General features: G+C 42.5%; 1 protein-coding gene and 1 long non-coding RNA gene across 7 annotated transcripts; one reads left to right on the forward strand and one right to left on the reverse strand.

Moving 5' to 3' along the window:
- Positions 1 to 615: 615 nt before the first annotated feature.
- LOC115162615 (uncharacterized) lies at positions 616 to 13,126 on the reverse strand. 5 transcript variants are annotated; one of them, XR_003869594.1, is made up of 9 exons: positions 12,920 to 13,126; positions 5,686 to 6,061; positions 5,398 to 5,575; positions 4,691 to 5,205; positions 4,531 to 4,585; positions 3,508 to 3,615; positions 2,816 to 2,912; positions 2,028 to 2,197; positions 1,367 to 1,904 (listed from the first exon to the last, which is right to left on the reverse strand). XR_003869594.1 is itself a non-coding variant. In XM_029714095.1 (8 exons), the coding sequence occupies exons 2-6, from the start codon at positions 5,848 to 5,850 to the stop codon at positions 2,089 to 2,091; spliced, it is 657 nt and encodes a 218-aa protein (XP_029569955.1). In that variant the 5' UTR covers positions 5,851 to 6,061; positions 12,920 to 13,126; the 3' UTR covers positions 616 to 652; positions 1,420 to 1,904; positions 2,028 to 2,088. The 5 variants fall into 5 exon arrangements, 2 of the variants coding, with proteins under 2 accessions (XP_029569955.1, XP_029569945.1); XR_003869593.1 differs by having other exon boundaries at positions 4,518 to 4,585; XM_029714095.1 differs by lacking the exons at positions 4,531 to 4,585; positions 4,691 to 5,205 and adding an exon at positions 616 to 652 and having other exon boundaries at positions 1,420 to 1,904.
- On the forward strand, positions 12,119 to 13,734 carry LOC115162633 (uncharacterized). 2 transcript variants are annotated; one of them, XR_003869599.1, is made up of 2 exons: positions 12,119 to 12,285; positions 12,899 to 12,950. It is a non-coding gene; the product is annotated as an uncharacterized LOC115162633 (long non-coding RNA). The 2 variants fall into 2 exon arrangements; XR_003869601.1 differs by lacking the exon at positions 12,119 to 12,285 and adding an exon at positions 12,296 to 12,400 and having other exon boundaries at positions 12,899 to 13,734.
- The last annotated feature ends 1,511 nt before the right edge of the window (positions 13,735 to 15,245 follow it).

Here is a 15,245-nt window from a genome sequence, read left to right on the forward strand (position 1 = left end):
CTCAAAATTAAAGTGGAAAACCACACTACAGGCTGATCCAACTTTGATGTAATGTCCTTAAAACAAGTCAAAATGAGGCTCAGTAGTGTGTGTGGCCTCCACGTGCCTGTATGACCTGAACAGGTGAACAGGCAGTGGCTCGGGTGGTTGTTATCCTTGATCTTTTTGGCCTTCCTGTGACATCGGGTGCTGTAGGTGTCCTGGAGGGCAGGTAGTTTGCCCCCGGTGAAGAGATGGGCAGACCGCACCACCCTCTGGAGAGCCCTGCGGTTGCGGACGGTGCAGTTGCTGTACCAGGCGGTGATACAGCCCGACAGGATACTCTCAATTGTGCATCTGTAAACGTTTGTGGGTTTTAGGTGTCAAGCTAAATTTCTTCAGCCTCCTGAGATTGAAGAGGCGCTGTTGTGCTCTCTTCGCCACACTGTCTGTGTGGGTGGACCATTTCAGATTGTCAGTGATGTGTATGCCGAGGAACTTGAAGCTTTCCACCTGCTCCACTGTGGTACCGTCGATGTGGACAGGGGGGTGCTCCCTCTGCTGTTTCTTAAAGTCCACGATCAACTCCTTTGTTTTGTTGACATTGGGTATTGGTCTTTTTGTATTTTATTAGGATCCCCATTAGCTGTTGCAAAAGCAGCAGCTACTCTTCCTGGGATCCACACAAAACATGAAACATAATACAGAACATCAATAGACAAGAACAGCTCAAAGACAGAACCTACATTTTTTTTTAAAGGCACACGTAGCCTACATGTCAATGCATACACAAACTCTCTAGGTCAAATAGGGGAGAGGCGTTGTGCTGTGAGGTGTTGCTTTGTTTTTTGAAACCAGGTTTGCTGTTTATTTGAGCAATATGAGATGGAGGTTCCATGCAATTAGGGCTCTATATAATAACACTTTCTTGAATTTGTTCTGGATCTGGGGACTGTGAAAAGACCCCTGGTGAGAGGTTTTCCTGGCACCACAGTCCCAGGGCCCTCACCTCCCTGTAGGCTGTCTCATTGTTGGTAATCAGGCCTACTACTGTTGTGTCATCTGCAAACTTGATGATTGAGTTGGAGGCATGCGAGGCTACGCAGTCATGGGTGAACAGGGAGTGTAGGAAGGGGCTGAGCACGCATCCTTGTGGGGCCCCAGTGTTGAGTATCAGCGAAGTGGTGTTTTTTCCTACCTTCACCGCCTGGGGGCGGCCCATCAAGAAGTCCAGGACCCAATTTCACAGGGCGGGGTTCAGACCTAGGGCCTCAAGCTTAATGATAAGCTTGGATGTTACTATGGTGTTGAATGCTGAGCTATAATCAATGAACAGCATTCTTACATAGGTATTCTTCTTGTCCAGATGGGATAGGGCAGTGTGATGGCAATTGCATCGTCTGTGGATCTTTTTGGGTGGGAAATAGTCAGTTCAGTTACCTTTGCTTTCTTGGGTACAGGAACCAACAGTATGAGTTGCAGATGTTGCCATAGTCTAGGAACAGAAGAGAGGTGGTGAGGAGAGGAAACATGACACATTCCTTCTCCACTAGCACATCATCAGGCAAATTACATTTCCCTGGATGGGTTCAGAAGGTGAGGGGTCAACGTCAGGAGACCAGGCTGCTCCCAATGGAGGTGGCTGGCGGCCTTCTCCCTCTCCTGCGGGAGAGAGCGAGACCGAGAGAAAGAGGCAGGGGTGGTGTATGATTTCAGAAAGCATAGCAGTTGTCATCTGAGCTCTCAGCAATAGGACTTCTATCTTCATCGGAGTTCTCACCTACATCAGTCATAAAAAATATCCCCTTCTCCCAGAATCAGCTTGTGGTAGGTATTCCTGGTGTCAACTTGGTCTTGTGTCAGTTCACTCAATCTTCTCTTCAGGTGGCAGAGAAGGCCATTCTTCCCTCCCTCTGAAAACTCCACTGCATTGCCAAAGTCACATGGAAAGCAGTACATTTACAATTCCATTACATTAAATAGTGTGGAGGGTATTTGTAAAGCAAGACCAAAAGTTCAGTCCAAAAATAGTATAAACCTAAACTTACTCTGATCTTGCAGCTGTAGGGACAGTGCCGCCACAGTTCCCGCTGCTCTTTGTAGGCTCCCCTAGTGCCTCATCTCCTGCACAAGGATCCTCTCTTCCTCCTGCAGTCTGTTCACCAACATCAGTCTGTCAAGGTTGCCTTTTGATGGCAAGATGGCTGTTGCATGTGAGCTGTAAACCCAGAGGTATATAACAGAACAGCAATGATTGCAGCCTATGCTGAAGGTACACAATAGATACCTTCTGCAATCATATATATACTGGTGCCAAGTCTCTCCCATGGCCACACAAAGTTAACAGTATTGAGCAGCTCATCCACTGTGGGGAGCTTAAACTCTGCCTGCTGCTCGTGAAGTTGAACAATGGCAGCTGTCAAGGCTGCTTTGTTCTCAATTTCTCAGAATCTGATGCCGCCTCTTGTTGCCGTTAAAATAAAAAGGGTGATTAGATGGACTGTATATTCAGATATATTACATGACTATAAGTTAGAGCTACTATAGAGGCACAAACAAAGAGAGTACAAAGCAAGCAATTAATTTCTAAAGCATTTGTTGTCATGTAGTTAACATTATACAAGGCATAGAGAGGTGTGGCTCACAAGATGTTTATGGTCACGTAATTTCTCAGTTTAATGAAATGTTTTGCATTAGATCAATTAATAACATAGGTCATACCTACATTTGATCATAAACATGGTCTGATGTGTATGACTAATGCATTTTCTTTCACAAATCACTTTTACTGCTTGATTAATAATGTGTTTGAGGTCATACTGTTGTTGGGGCTTACCTGTGAAATGGTAGAAGTAGTGTTTCCTCTTTCACACTGAGGTAAAGCCCTTCAAGCTTCTTCTGGAGATGCCCCGTCTGACTATCCTGAAGTGTGTCTGTCAAACATAACTCCACTGACATTAATGCAATTATGAAGTTGAAACAGAAACATTCATTTTTCTACCTGTTGGATTCTGGCTTGAAACACACTTATTCCTGTCATCATATTAGAACATATTGATTACTTTACATGTTAGGTGTCAATGAAGGGTGAATAGGAACTTTGGGTATGGAAAGTTACTGAGTGAGACAAGGGGAAGTGCAGAAAGTTCATATTCTATTCAAACATGTTATTGCTGAATATTAATATTTCTAAGTAAGGAGGCAAAGGGTAGCAGTTTGGTTTCAGTTCCTGATAAGGCAGGCCAGTTGCTGTGGAATTAGGACAATGAGGGATGTGGAACTCAACTCAAGATAAGGTCAGCAGTTGGAGAGAAGACACTGCTGGGAGGGGGGCCATAGGGGGCCCACCCCGAAAACCATCTGACTACAGTCCTATCCCATACACACTTCCACGACCATGAGGGTCCTAGATTTAGGCAACTCCCACCTAGTCGGAAGGTATAAATATATGCTTATGGGTAGGGTAAACTTGGTTTGAGATTTCTGTTTTTTCAGTTTTTTGTTCTATTTGTTCAGAACCTAACATACCATCAGGCCACTGCTGGACCTCAGCAACCCACTCCTGTAGCACAGCGTTGTTGATGTCTAGCTCTGCCCTCTTTTCGCGAGGCTGGTCTCCTCCAGTCTTTTCACATTCTGAAAAAATACAATTCAATTAATGAACAACATAGGTGAAGGTGAAGGTTCTACTTACAAGTGAATCACACTAAAATATTTGACTTTAATGTATACAGTCATCTTGATGTTTTCATACATCAAGATGACTAATAAAATAAAAAGCTGAGCCAGGATTGCAGACATGTAGAAAAAGAATGAGAAAGCAGATACAGGTAAAAAATAAATTCACATCTTTGCCAACATGCGATCCATGTTGGTGAACTTCCTCTTATTCCAGCCCATTGCCAGTAGTGTGATAATGTCTGTCCGTACTGTTGGAAAAAAATATTCAGTCAGCGATTCTAATTTACTACTGTGTGCCTAACCAAGCAACATAAAGATTGCAATTAGTCGTAAGATAAAAAATAAATCATTAACATTACATAATATCATAGCATCATCAGTTAAGCCCAAAAAGTAAATGTCCTTCACTGTCAGCTTCTCGCTTCAGCAGTAACATGTGTCCAAAACATTTTCCTGCTTTGGGACAATTTATTTGGTTTCCATTCGTCAATGTTCCTGTTTTTTTCCGGGGTGGGGTAGTTAGCCCCACATGGAGGACCATGGACTGCTTCCTACCATTTGACCTGGCCGGCTTGGTTCTACCTGCCGGGAGTATAAACCCCCTCCGGCTTAGCGCTCAGGGTCATTGGAGTATGCAAGCCTCTCCACCGTGGCAAGATGACAGTCCAGGACGGTTTATCATATTCATTGAAGTGTGCTGGAGCTCAAATATAAAGGACCACTTAATAGTTAAACAATAAGGGAATTATGTTGTAATTCTAAACCTTATTCAGCATTAGTTATGTTATCATAATACAATTACCAGTCTTGGACATGTAATTTGTCGTGACAGCAGCTCTGGATATAAAACTATTCACCTGCTCAACTTACTCTCCGGTTGTGTTGCCGGCACCAGCCTTATTGCGGCCTCTCCATTTGTGCTATACTGCCATAATGAACAAATACAAAGTTATGTATTAATTATATTATTTAAAAAATAATTACAATATCCTTTCTGCATAACACAAAAACAGTCAAGGAAAACAATTACCTCACAAGACCATTCATGTGCCTTAGCATGAATAGCGGAGAGGGTGCATTTTTAGAAGCTCCTCCAACTCTGGGTATGCCTGCACAACTTTCTGCAAATATGGCCAGTATTTGCATGCAACAGTGCAGCAGAAAAAGCCCACCGTGCCAGCAGAAGACAGCTTCTTCTGCAAGTACAATGCATAGGCATATGTCTTGCCTCTGTACATTTTGAGGGCCTTGAGGAGCACGCTGTGTCGGCAAACTGCTATCTCAAGGCCCTCCTCTACTTCAACATGAAAATCACAGTGAAGTACAGATATTAATTTTAAAAGAAACAAGCTCTAAACTGCGTGACATTAAGCCATGTTATAGAAACTGAGAATGATTGTATGGACACGTTTGATGAAGGATGACACATCTTTTCACCAGGAAGACATCATAGAAGCCCTTCTCAACATTCAAGTAGCCTAGAGAGGTGGGTTGCTGGTTTAAATCCCAAACATCTGACCATGTTGCTCCAACCTCTGTGTGTGTCTGAGGGATTTGGATAAAGCAAAGAGACATCACTGTCCCACAATTTCTCTTCGTGGAAAATTTCCTAGATGACAATTAATCTTCTAAAAAGATGATCAATGGCAATATAACAAATATATACTTCATAACAAAAAGACCAGCATGCACTTTAAGAAGGTATACCCTGAACAAAACTCATAAGGTAGTACAAACCTGAGGCTTTCCGGAAGCAGTATTGTTTGTGATTCCCATCCACTGATATAGCATGCATCTCCTGTGAGCAGGCAGGACAATGTAGGAGATTGATTCCACAAAGCTTGTCTATTTCAAACCGCCCGTACGTCCACTCGAGGAATGCTTTCTGGAACGTGTCGCCACATATCTTTCCACTCTAATAACATGCAAAACAGAGGTATAAGTAAAGGGACATTTTTATATTAGGGACAAATATTAACCACTAATTCATTCAAATTATCATTCGATTAGTATATACACACTTACCCTGTCAAAGTACTTTGTTCTTCCATCAAGCATTCCCACAAAGGCTTGACGGGAGCATCCTGGGGCCAACACCTTCATGTCTTCAAAGAACTTGAAGTGGTCCACTGTGAAGATGGTCTGGTGAGTCATGGAGCCTGGCCGGTAGCCACTCTTTACAAAATTCATCCAGCCCCACTGTCCAATGTCTCAGACACCCGGTATCACGGTTCAGGAGAAGACCCAGACAGTGTAGAAGTAACAAAAATTTACTAGAACAGGGAGCAGGCAAAACGACAGGTCAAGGGCAGGCAGAGGTCAGTAATCCAGATCAGAGTCCATACGGTACAGAACGGCTGGCAGTCTCGGGGTCAGGGCAGGGAGAGGTCAATAATCCAGCCTGGTGTGACAAGGTACAGAATGACAGGCAGGCTCAGGGAAGGCAGACAGGAGCACAGGGGAAACCACTGGTAAGCTTGACGAACAAAACGAACTGGCAACAAACAAACACAGAACACAGGTATAAATACACTGGGGATAATGGGGATGACGGGTGACACCTGGAGGGGGATGGAGACAAGCACAAAGACAGGTGAAACAGATCAGGGTGTGCCACCCGGAGCAGTTCAGAGCAGGAAGGGACAGGTTGTAGCACCCTGAGTCAGGAGTAATTATTAGGAAGTAATTAATGACATTCTTTAAAAATATGAATAGAAGTAAAGTTCTTAAAACCTCTTACATCTAGGGGTTCCGCGTTCCGCCAGCGGAACCCCTAGCCAACAGCCAATGGGATCGCATGGCGCGAAATACAAAAACAACTAAAATACCACAATTCAATTTTCTCAAACATACCACTATGTTACACCATTTGAAAGATAAACCTCTCCTGAATCCAACCACGTTGTCCGATTTCAAAAAGGCTTTACAGCGAAAGCAAAACATTAGATTATGTTAGGATACCACCACAGCAAAAAAAAAACAACACAGCCATTTTCCTAGCAAGGACAGCCATTTTCCAAGCAAGGGTAGCTGTCCAAAAGCACAAAACCAGCTAAAATTATGCACTAACCTTTGACGATCTTCATCTGATGACACTCCTAGGACATAATGTTAGACAATACATAGATTTTTTGTTCCATCAAGTACATATTTATATCCAAAAAACCCATTTTACATTGGCGCGTGACGTTCAGAAAATGTATTCCCACCAAAAACTTCCAGTGAATTTACAAAAATACTCATCATAAACGTTGACAAAATACATAACAATTATTTTAAAATTATAGATACAGTACTCTTTTATGCACCCGCTGTGTCAGATTTCAAAATAACTTTACGTAGAAAGCACATTGTCCAATATTCTGAGTACTGAGCACCAAGCTATTCAGTTTGCCGTCCAGCCACGGCATCCACAAAACGCTGAAATATGTTACAAATATTATCTTACCTTTGCTGATCTTCGGCTGAATGCACTCGGAAGGTCTCCCACTTCCACAAGAAATGTTTGTTTGTTCGATAAAGTCCATCATTTATGTAAAAATAAATCCGTTTTGATGGCGCGTCCAGATCACCATTCCAAAATGCATCTATCCACCGTCGACGAAAAGTTATAAAGTTCCCTCAGCGTTTGTAGAAACATGTCAAATTATGTTCACAATCAATCTTTAGGGTGTTATTATCGTAGAATTCCGATAATATTCCAACCGGACAATAGCAGATTCATTACAAAAGAAAAAGAAAAATGGCTAATCCTTCGTGAGCGCGTGCGAGGTAAGGTAAGGTAAGGTAAGGTCGAGGTAAGGTCGACCACATACTGTTCCGGGACTTATTCAATCAAATTGTATTCTAGAAGCCTCAGACGAGGTTGTACTGACTGTTGACATCTAGTGGAAGCATTAGGAAGTGCAATATGACATCACAGACACTGTAGTTTAGACAGAACATCATTTGAAATGACTACAGCCATCTGAGGTCAAACTTCCTGGTTGGATTTTTCACAGGTTTTTGCCTGCCATATGAGTTCTGTTATACTCACAGACATCATTCAAACAGTTTTAGAAACTTCAGAGTGTTTTCTATCCAAATCCACTAATATACTGCTCAAAAAAATAAAGGGAACACTTAAACAACACAATGTAACTCCAAGTCAATCACACTTCTGTGAAATCAAACTGTCCACTTAGGAAGCAACACTGATTGACACATTTCACATGCTGTTGTGCAAATGGAATAGACAACAGGTGGAAATTATACGCAATTAGCAAGACACCCCCAATAAAGGAGTGGTTCTGCAGGTGGTGACCACAGACCACTTCTCAGTTCCTATGCTTCCTGGCTGATGTTTTGGTCACTTTTGAATGCTGGCGGTGCTTTCACTCTAGTGGTAGCATGAGACGGAGTCTACAACCCACACAAGTGGCTCAGGTAGTGCAGCTCATCCAGGATGGCACATCAATGCGAGCTGTGGCAAGAAGGTTTGCTGTGTCTGTCAGCGTAGTGTCCAGAGCATGGAGGCGCTACCAGGATACAGGCCAGTACATCAGGAGATGTGGAGGAGGCCGTAGGAGGGCAACAACCCAGCAGCAGGACCGCTACCTCCGCCTTTGTGCAAGGAGGAGCAGGAGGAGCACTGCCAGAGCCCTGAAAAATGACCTCCAGCAGGCCACAAATGTGCATGTGTCTGCTCAAACGGTCAGAAACAGACTCCATGAGGGTGGTATGAGGGCCCAACACCGTGCAGGACGTTTGGCATTTGCCAGAGAACACCAAGATTGGCAAATTCGCCACTGGCACCCTGTGCTCTTCACAGATGAAAGCAGGTTCACACTGAGCACATGTGACAGACGTGACAGAGTCTGGAGACGCTGTGGAGAACGTTCTGCTGCCTGCAACATCCTCCAGCATGACCGGTTTGGCGGTGGGTCAGTCATGGTGTGGGGTGGCATTTCTTTGGGGGGCCGCACAGCCCTCCATGTGCTCGCCAGAGGTAGCCTGACTGCCATTAGGTACCGAGATGAGATCCTCAGACCCCTTGTGAGACCATATGCTGGTGCGGTTGGCCCTGGGTTCCTCCTAATGCAAGACAATGCTAGACCTCATGTGGCTGGAGTGTGTCAGCAGTTCCTGCAAGAGGAAGGCATTGATGCTATGGACTGGCCCGCCCGTTCCCCAGACCTGAATCCAATTGAGCACATCTGGGACATCATGTCTCGCTCCATCCACCAACGCCACGTTGCACCACAGACTGTCCAGGAGTTGGCAGATGCTTTAGTCCAGGTCTGGGAGGAGATCCCTCAGGAGACCATCCGCCACCTCATCAGGAGCATGCCCAGGCGTTGTAGGGATGTCATACAGGCACTTGGAGGCCACACACACTACTGAGCCTCATTTTGACTTGTTTTAAGGACATTACATCAAAGTTGGATGAGCCTGTAGTGTGGTTTTCCACTTTTATTTTGAGTGTGACTCCAAATCCAGACCTCCATGGGTTGATAAATTGGATTTCCATTGATTATTTGTGTGATTTTGTTGTCAGCACATTCAACTATGTAAAGAAAAAAGTATGTAATAAGATTATTTCATTCATTCAGATCTAGGATGTGTTATTTTAGTGTTCCCTTTATTTTTTGAGCAGTGTAATATGCATATCCTACCTTCTGAGTCTGAGTAGGAGGCAGTTTAATTTGGGTACGTTTTTCATCCGGCCGTGAAAATACTGCCCCCTATAGTGAAGAGGTTAAAAAGCACACACTTATCATTTATTCCAATCAGGATGACCTGCTTGCCACTCGTCACTGTCAGGGCGCTGCGGGCGCAACCACACAACTGTGGCACAGCCATGGGCAAAAGACAAAGTGGAAACCAAAATGTGACACCAAAGAATCACAAATAAATGGTTCTATATATTTGGACTGTAAATACTTGTGGCGGCAGGTAGCCTAGGGGTTAAAGCATTGGGCCACTAACCAAAAGGTTGTTGGATCGAATCCTCGAGCTGACAAGGGAGAAATCTGTTGTTCTGCCCCTGAACAAGGCAATTAGCCAACTGTTCTGGGGTAGGCTGTCATTGTAAATATGAATTTGTTCTTAACTGACTTGCCTAGTTAAATATGGTTCAATCAATACTGATGCATTGAAAATTGTGCATCATGACTAAAAAGTTGGTATTGCAAGATGTACTATCAGATTTAATTTGAAACACCAAAACAATAAACACACTGTGCTCCTGAAAGGCAAGGGACCCCTTATCATCTTGATGAGTTACGGTGGTTGGGGACAAGGGGTGATAAAACCCTTCAAACCGAGACTCCCTGTTGTGCAAAACCTTGGTGCTATGGGTGTCCAAGTCACATGCGGCACAGAGAAGATGCCTGGGCAGGCAATCTCTCTGTGCTGCACAACAATATCCTCACTGTTGCAATACTGACAGTACCTTCAGCAGAGAGCATGCTCTTTTCAATCCCACTTTTGTGCACACAAGGTCTGCCTCTCTGCCTAAGTCACCTTTGGGGTTACATGACAATCTGGCCCTGTGAAACTCCCCATCAGCTCCTGTAGGTCCTGCATCAGGGAGTCGTGTGGAGATTAAAATATATATATATAAAAACATGACAGAACTCATGAAAAGAATAGCTGTATGAACATTTTTTAAGGTTGGCATGGTATTTGTTTGACATTTAGCATACTGTAGCTGTATCTTGTGGGGATAGATGCAGGAACATGGGTACTGCAGGAGGATGGGTACTGGTACTGGAAACTATTTCGGAAAAATTGTTATATTTCTTCATCAACGCAACTTAAGAATAACTTATTATAACTGTGTTTTTTGGGTGAATAGATGAAAATCCACTCTGACCGGTATATGTCATAAAATTATGATATATATCTAATATAATAACATACAGTATAAGTCGGAAGTTTACATATTGGCCAAAATATTCACCCAACTTATTGTGGGAAGCTTGTGGAAGGCTACCCAAAACATTTGACCCAAGTTAAACAATTTAAAGGCAATGCTACCAAATACTAATTTTGTGTATGTAAACTTCTGACCCACTGGGAATGTGATGAAATAAATAAAATCTGAAATAAATCATTCTCTCTACTATTATTCTGACATTTCACATTCTTAAAATAAAGTGGTGATCCTAACTGACCTAAAACAGGGGATTTTTACTTGGATTAAATGTCAGGAATAAAAAAATAAAAAAGAGTTTAAATGTATTTGGCTAAGGTGTATGTAAACTTCCAACTTCCAACTTGCTGTTGCTAGCTAATTTGTCAAGGGATATAAACATTAGGTTGTTATTTTACCTGAAATGCACAAGGTCCTCTACTCCGACAATTAATCCACACATAAAAACGGTCAACCGAATCGTTTCTAGTCATCTCTCCTCCTTCCAGGCTTTCTCATCATTTAACTTATATGGTGATTGGCATCTAAACTTTCATAGTATTACCACGACAACCGGCAACAGTTCGTCTTTCAATCACCCACGTGGGTATAAACCAATGAGATGGCACGTGGGTACCTGCTTCTATAAACCAATGAGGAGATGGGAGAGGCAGGACTTGCAGCGCGATCTGGCGTCAGAAATAGGAATGACTTCTATTTTAGCCCTTGGCAACGCAGACACTCGTTGGTGCGCACGAGCAGTGTGGGTGCAAAAATTGAATAACATAGATTTGTAAATATATTTTGCAAGCGAGCAGTGTGAGCTGCCCATTAGACCACAGCCTATCGTTTCCAATGGGAACAGATGAGTCATAGTGGGCAGTACAAGCAAGTTGGGTGGGCAGAGCCAAGCACGAGCTAGCGAGATCCTATTGGTTCATTTCTGCATACATCTTCATATTTCCATAAGGGAACGCCTTCTCTGTGAAATGCCAGCCTGCAATAACTCAATTCGACTTTGCACTCCTTCTAAACAACACAATTTTTTTGTAAACTTTGGCAAAGCCTAAAGTCCACAAAACTTAGTCCACTCTGTTCATAACAGATTCTAGTTTTGGGAACAGAAAACAACTGTATTGAGATCAAATGTTTCATTGATGAGAACATTTGCAGAATCATCCATCTCGTTCCATCTTCTCCCACTGTCCGCCAGTGGGCTTCCTCTTAGTACCATATTTGGTAATGAGAGGGAACAAAGAGGATGCTTCATATTTATACATCCAGTGAAATATCGATCTGTGATAATACTGTTGGCCAGAGCGAAAAATCACTTCCTGTCTACAAGATGAACCAATATACGTAACTGACTAAAATAAAATACTTTATAATTATCCTGGCCGAAATACAGAAAATACTAGATTGTGTAATTTCTTGTCCAATAACGTACCTCATTCTTACTGTAAAATAGCTAGCTAGCTTCAACTAAATAAGCAGTTGTGTATATTTGTACTAATAGCACAAACTCAGGGCGCATCGAGTTTAAAGAGATTCAGAAGGGGCGTGGCATCAGATATCTGGCGTTATTGAGAATGATTCGCCATACGTTTGTGCTATTAGTACATAAAAACATTGTGCTTATTTGTACATACTTAATGAGAGACTGGGTCTGAAAATAAGGACAATTTTTTCCGCGATTACTTCAAAACTACGGCAAGCAGCTGGGACATATGGTAACGTTATGAAACTGGGCTACATGGCGGATGCAATGAACTAGTTTTTATTTGAAAAAAGCGTTGTTAAGAATGTGACGTGTCCAGCCTACTAAGAGGGCAGATGACAAATACGGTGCTTGGCTAAGTAAACTATATTTCCTGCAAGCCACCTAGCTAGCTGACTTTAGTATATCTACTGAAACGTATATTGCTAACATACTAATGTGTTACAGTGTGGAGGGAAATCGAATAATTGTAATGTTTGCTAACTTATCTACCGAACCAAGTTGGCTAAACAACTACCGCCCGGTAGCCATATCTATGACTAAAAATATAATCGTTTTTATAATTTGAGATCTTCTGTATCTCGATTTTAAACCCCATTCTCTTTTTAGTCATAGATATGGCTACTATAACCAGCCACCTAAGCTAGGTTTACCAGGAAACGTTACACATAAGTAATGTATGACTGGATTTTGCTAGTTAGTTAGCTTGTAAATGTAATATCTGTGCCTGTGCACATGTATGCATGTGAACTGGTCTACCCTAATGTTGATGTTATGCTGGAACAGTTCAACTGTCGTTCAAACTGTACAATAGAGTAATTTATGACATTTTTTTTGTCTTACAGATAATAAATACTGTGTGGTACCTTTCTGGAGTGGATTCCAGATACAGAAACAGAATTCCTTTGCCTGCATATGTCATTGTAGCAGAACTGTATCCCAGTCGAGGAATTAGACAGTTTGATTTTAAGCAGATGACTCATGAGCTGAATGGCAGTTTGATCATGCCAACACTCCTCCCACAGCTTTACAAGTATTCCCTGAACATTACTACACTGACCATACTGCGTGTTTCTTTGTGAGTGGCATTTTAATCATGACCACCAGTTCTCTTAACTACAGTGCATATTGTAACCCCAGATAATGTGATTTAACCAAAGATTTTTGCTATCCATTATTGGGAGTTACACAATAGATAATGTTTGGTGTAGCGCAGAGAATTTGACCAACCTTAGCGAGGAAAGAGGAGTCTCAAAATGTCTGTGTCCAGTTGCAAGGGTCAGATTAAATTTAGAAAATGCTCCGTTATTAAAATAAAAACAGTTTTTGCTTCATGAAGTAATTCAACAATATGTATGCCGCCATGTTGTCTATTTCAAGTTCTCTCATTGATCGAGACAGTTCTCTATCATCATGACATGCAGCACTTTGGAGTGGAAACCCACCTGTCTTGATTAATGAGAGAAGACTTGAAATAGACAAGATGTCCGTTAAAGTCTTTGGGTAAATCACATCTGGTGTAACAATCTGTGGCTACAGTACTCTACACTTGGGTGTACACCTCAGACACACTGAACTTTACTACACTGTTCATGCTATATTTTTTTTGTATGTTACTTTTACCATAACATTTTTGTTGAACACCCAGTTGTCTTGAACTAGCATTAAATAGTGTAAACACCCCTGTATTTTAGATTGACAAATTGGATATCTGAATGTCTAGCATCTGTTTGATGCTACAGAGCCCTATACAGCATATATAAATCCCTCAAGGCAGACACATTTAATTTAAGATTGATATACAGTGCATTCAGAAAGTATTCATAACCCTTGACTTTTTCCACTTTTTCATTACAGCCTTATTCTAAAATTGATTAAATCCCCCCCCTTCCCTCCAATCTACACACTACCCAATAAAGACAAAGCAAAAACAGGTTTTAGGAAATTTTAGCAAATGTATTTAAAATAAAAACTGGAAATATTACATTTACATAAGTATTCAGACCCTTTACTCAGTACTTTGTTGAAGCACCTCTGGCAGTGATTACAGTCTTGAGTCTTCTTGGGTATGACGCTACAAGCTTGGCACACCTGTATTTGGGGAGTTTCTCCCATTCTTCTCTGCAGATCCTTTCAAGCTCTGACAGGTTGGATGGGGAGCGTCGTTACACAGCTATTTATAAGTCTCTCCAGAGATTTTAGATCGGGTTCAAGTCTGGGCTCTGGCTGGGCCACTCAAGAACATTCAGAGACTTGTCCCAAAGCCACTCCTGCGTTGTCATGGCTGTGTGCTTAGGTTCGTTGTCCTGTTGGAAGGTGAACCTTCGCCCCAGTCTGAGGTCCTGAGCACTTTGGACCAAGTTTTCATCAAGGATCTCTCTGTACTTTGCTCCGTTCATCTTTCCCTTGATCCTGACTAGTCTCCCAGTTCCTGCCGCTGAAAAACATACCCACAGCAAGATGCTGCCACCACCATGCTTCACCGTAGGGATGGTGCCAGGTTTCTTCCAGGCGTGACGCTGACTTCAGTCTTGGTTTCATCAGACGAGAGGATCTTTTTTCTCAAGGTCTGAGAGTCTTTAGGTGCCTTTTGTCAAACTACAAGCGGGCTGTCATGAGCCTTTCACTGAGGAGTGGATTCCATCAGGCCACTACAATAAAGGCCTGATTGGTGGAGTGCTGCAGGGATGGTTGTCCTTCTCGAAGGTTCTCCCATCTCCACAGAGGAACTCTGGAGCTCAGTCAGAGTGACCATCTGGTTCTTGGTCACCTCCCTGACCAAGGCCCTTCTCCCCCGATTGCTCAGTTTGGCTGGGCGGCCAGCTCTAGGAAGAGTCTTGGTGGTTCCAAACTTCTTCCATTGAAGAATGATGGCCAGTGTGTAGTTGGGGACCTTCAATGCTGCAGAATTTGTTTGGCAACCTTCCCCAGATCTTTTTTTTAAGTTAACCTTTATTTAACTAGGCAAGTCAGTTAAGAACTATTTTACAATGACGGCCTGACAGATAATAAAAAAAAAATTGAATATCTACATAGGTGTACAAAGGTACAAATGCCCATTATCAGCAACCGTCACTCCTGTGTTCCAATGGCACATTGTGTTAGCTAATCCAAGTTTATAATTTTAAAACGCTAATTGATCATTAGAAAACACTTTTGCAATTATGTTAGCACAGCTGAAAACTGTTCTGA

This window comes from Salmo trutta, chromosome 2 (genome assembly GCF_901001165.1).
Source record: "Salmo trutta chromosome 2, fSalTru1.1, whole genome shotgun sequence".
In the NCBI taxonomy this organism is placed as follows: domain Eukaryota; kingdom Metazoa; phylum Chordata; class Actinopteri; order Salmoniformes; family Salmonidae; genus Salmo; species Salmo trutta.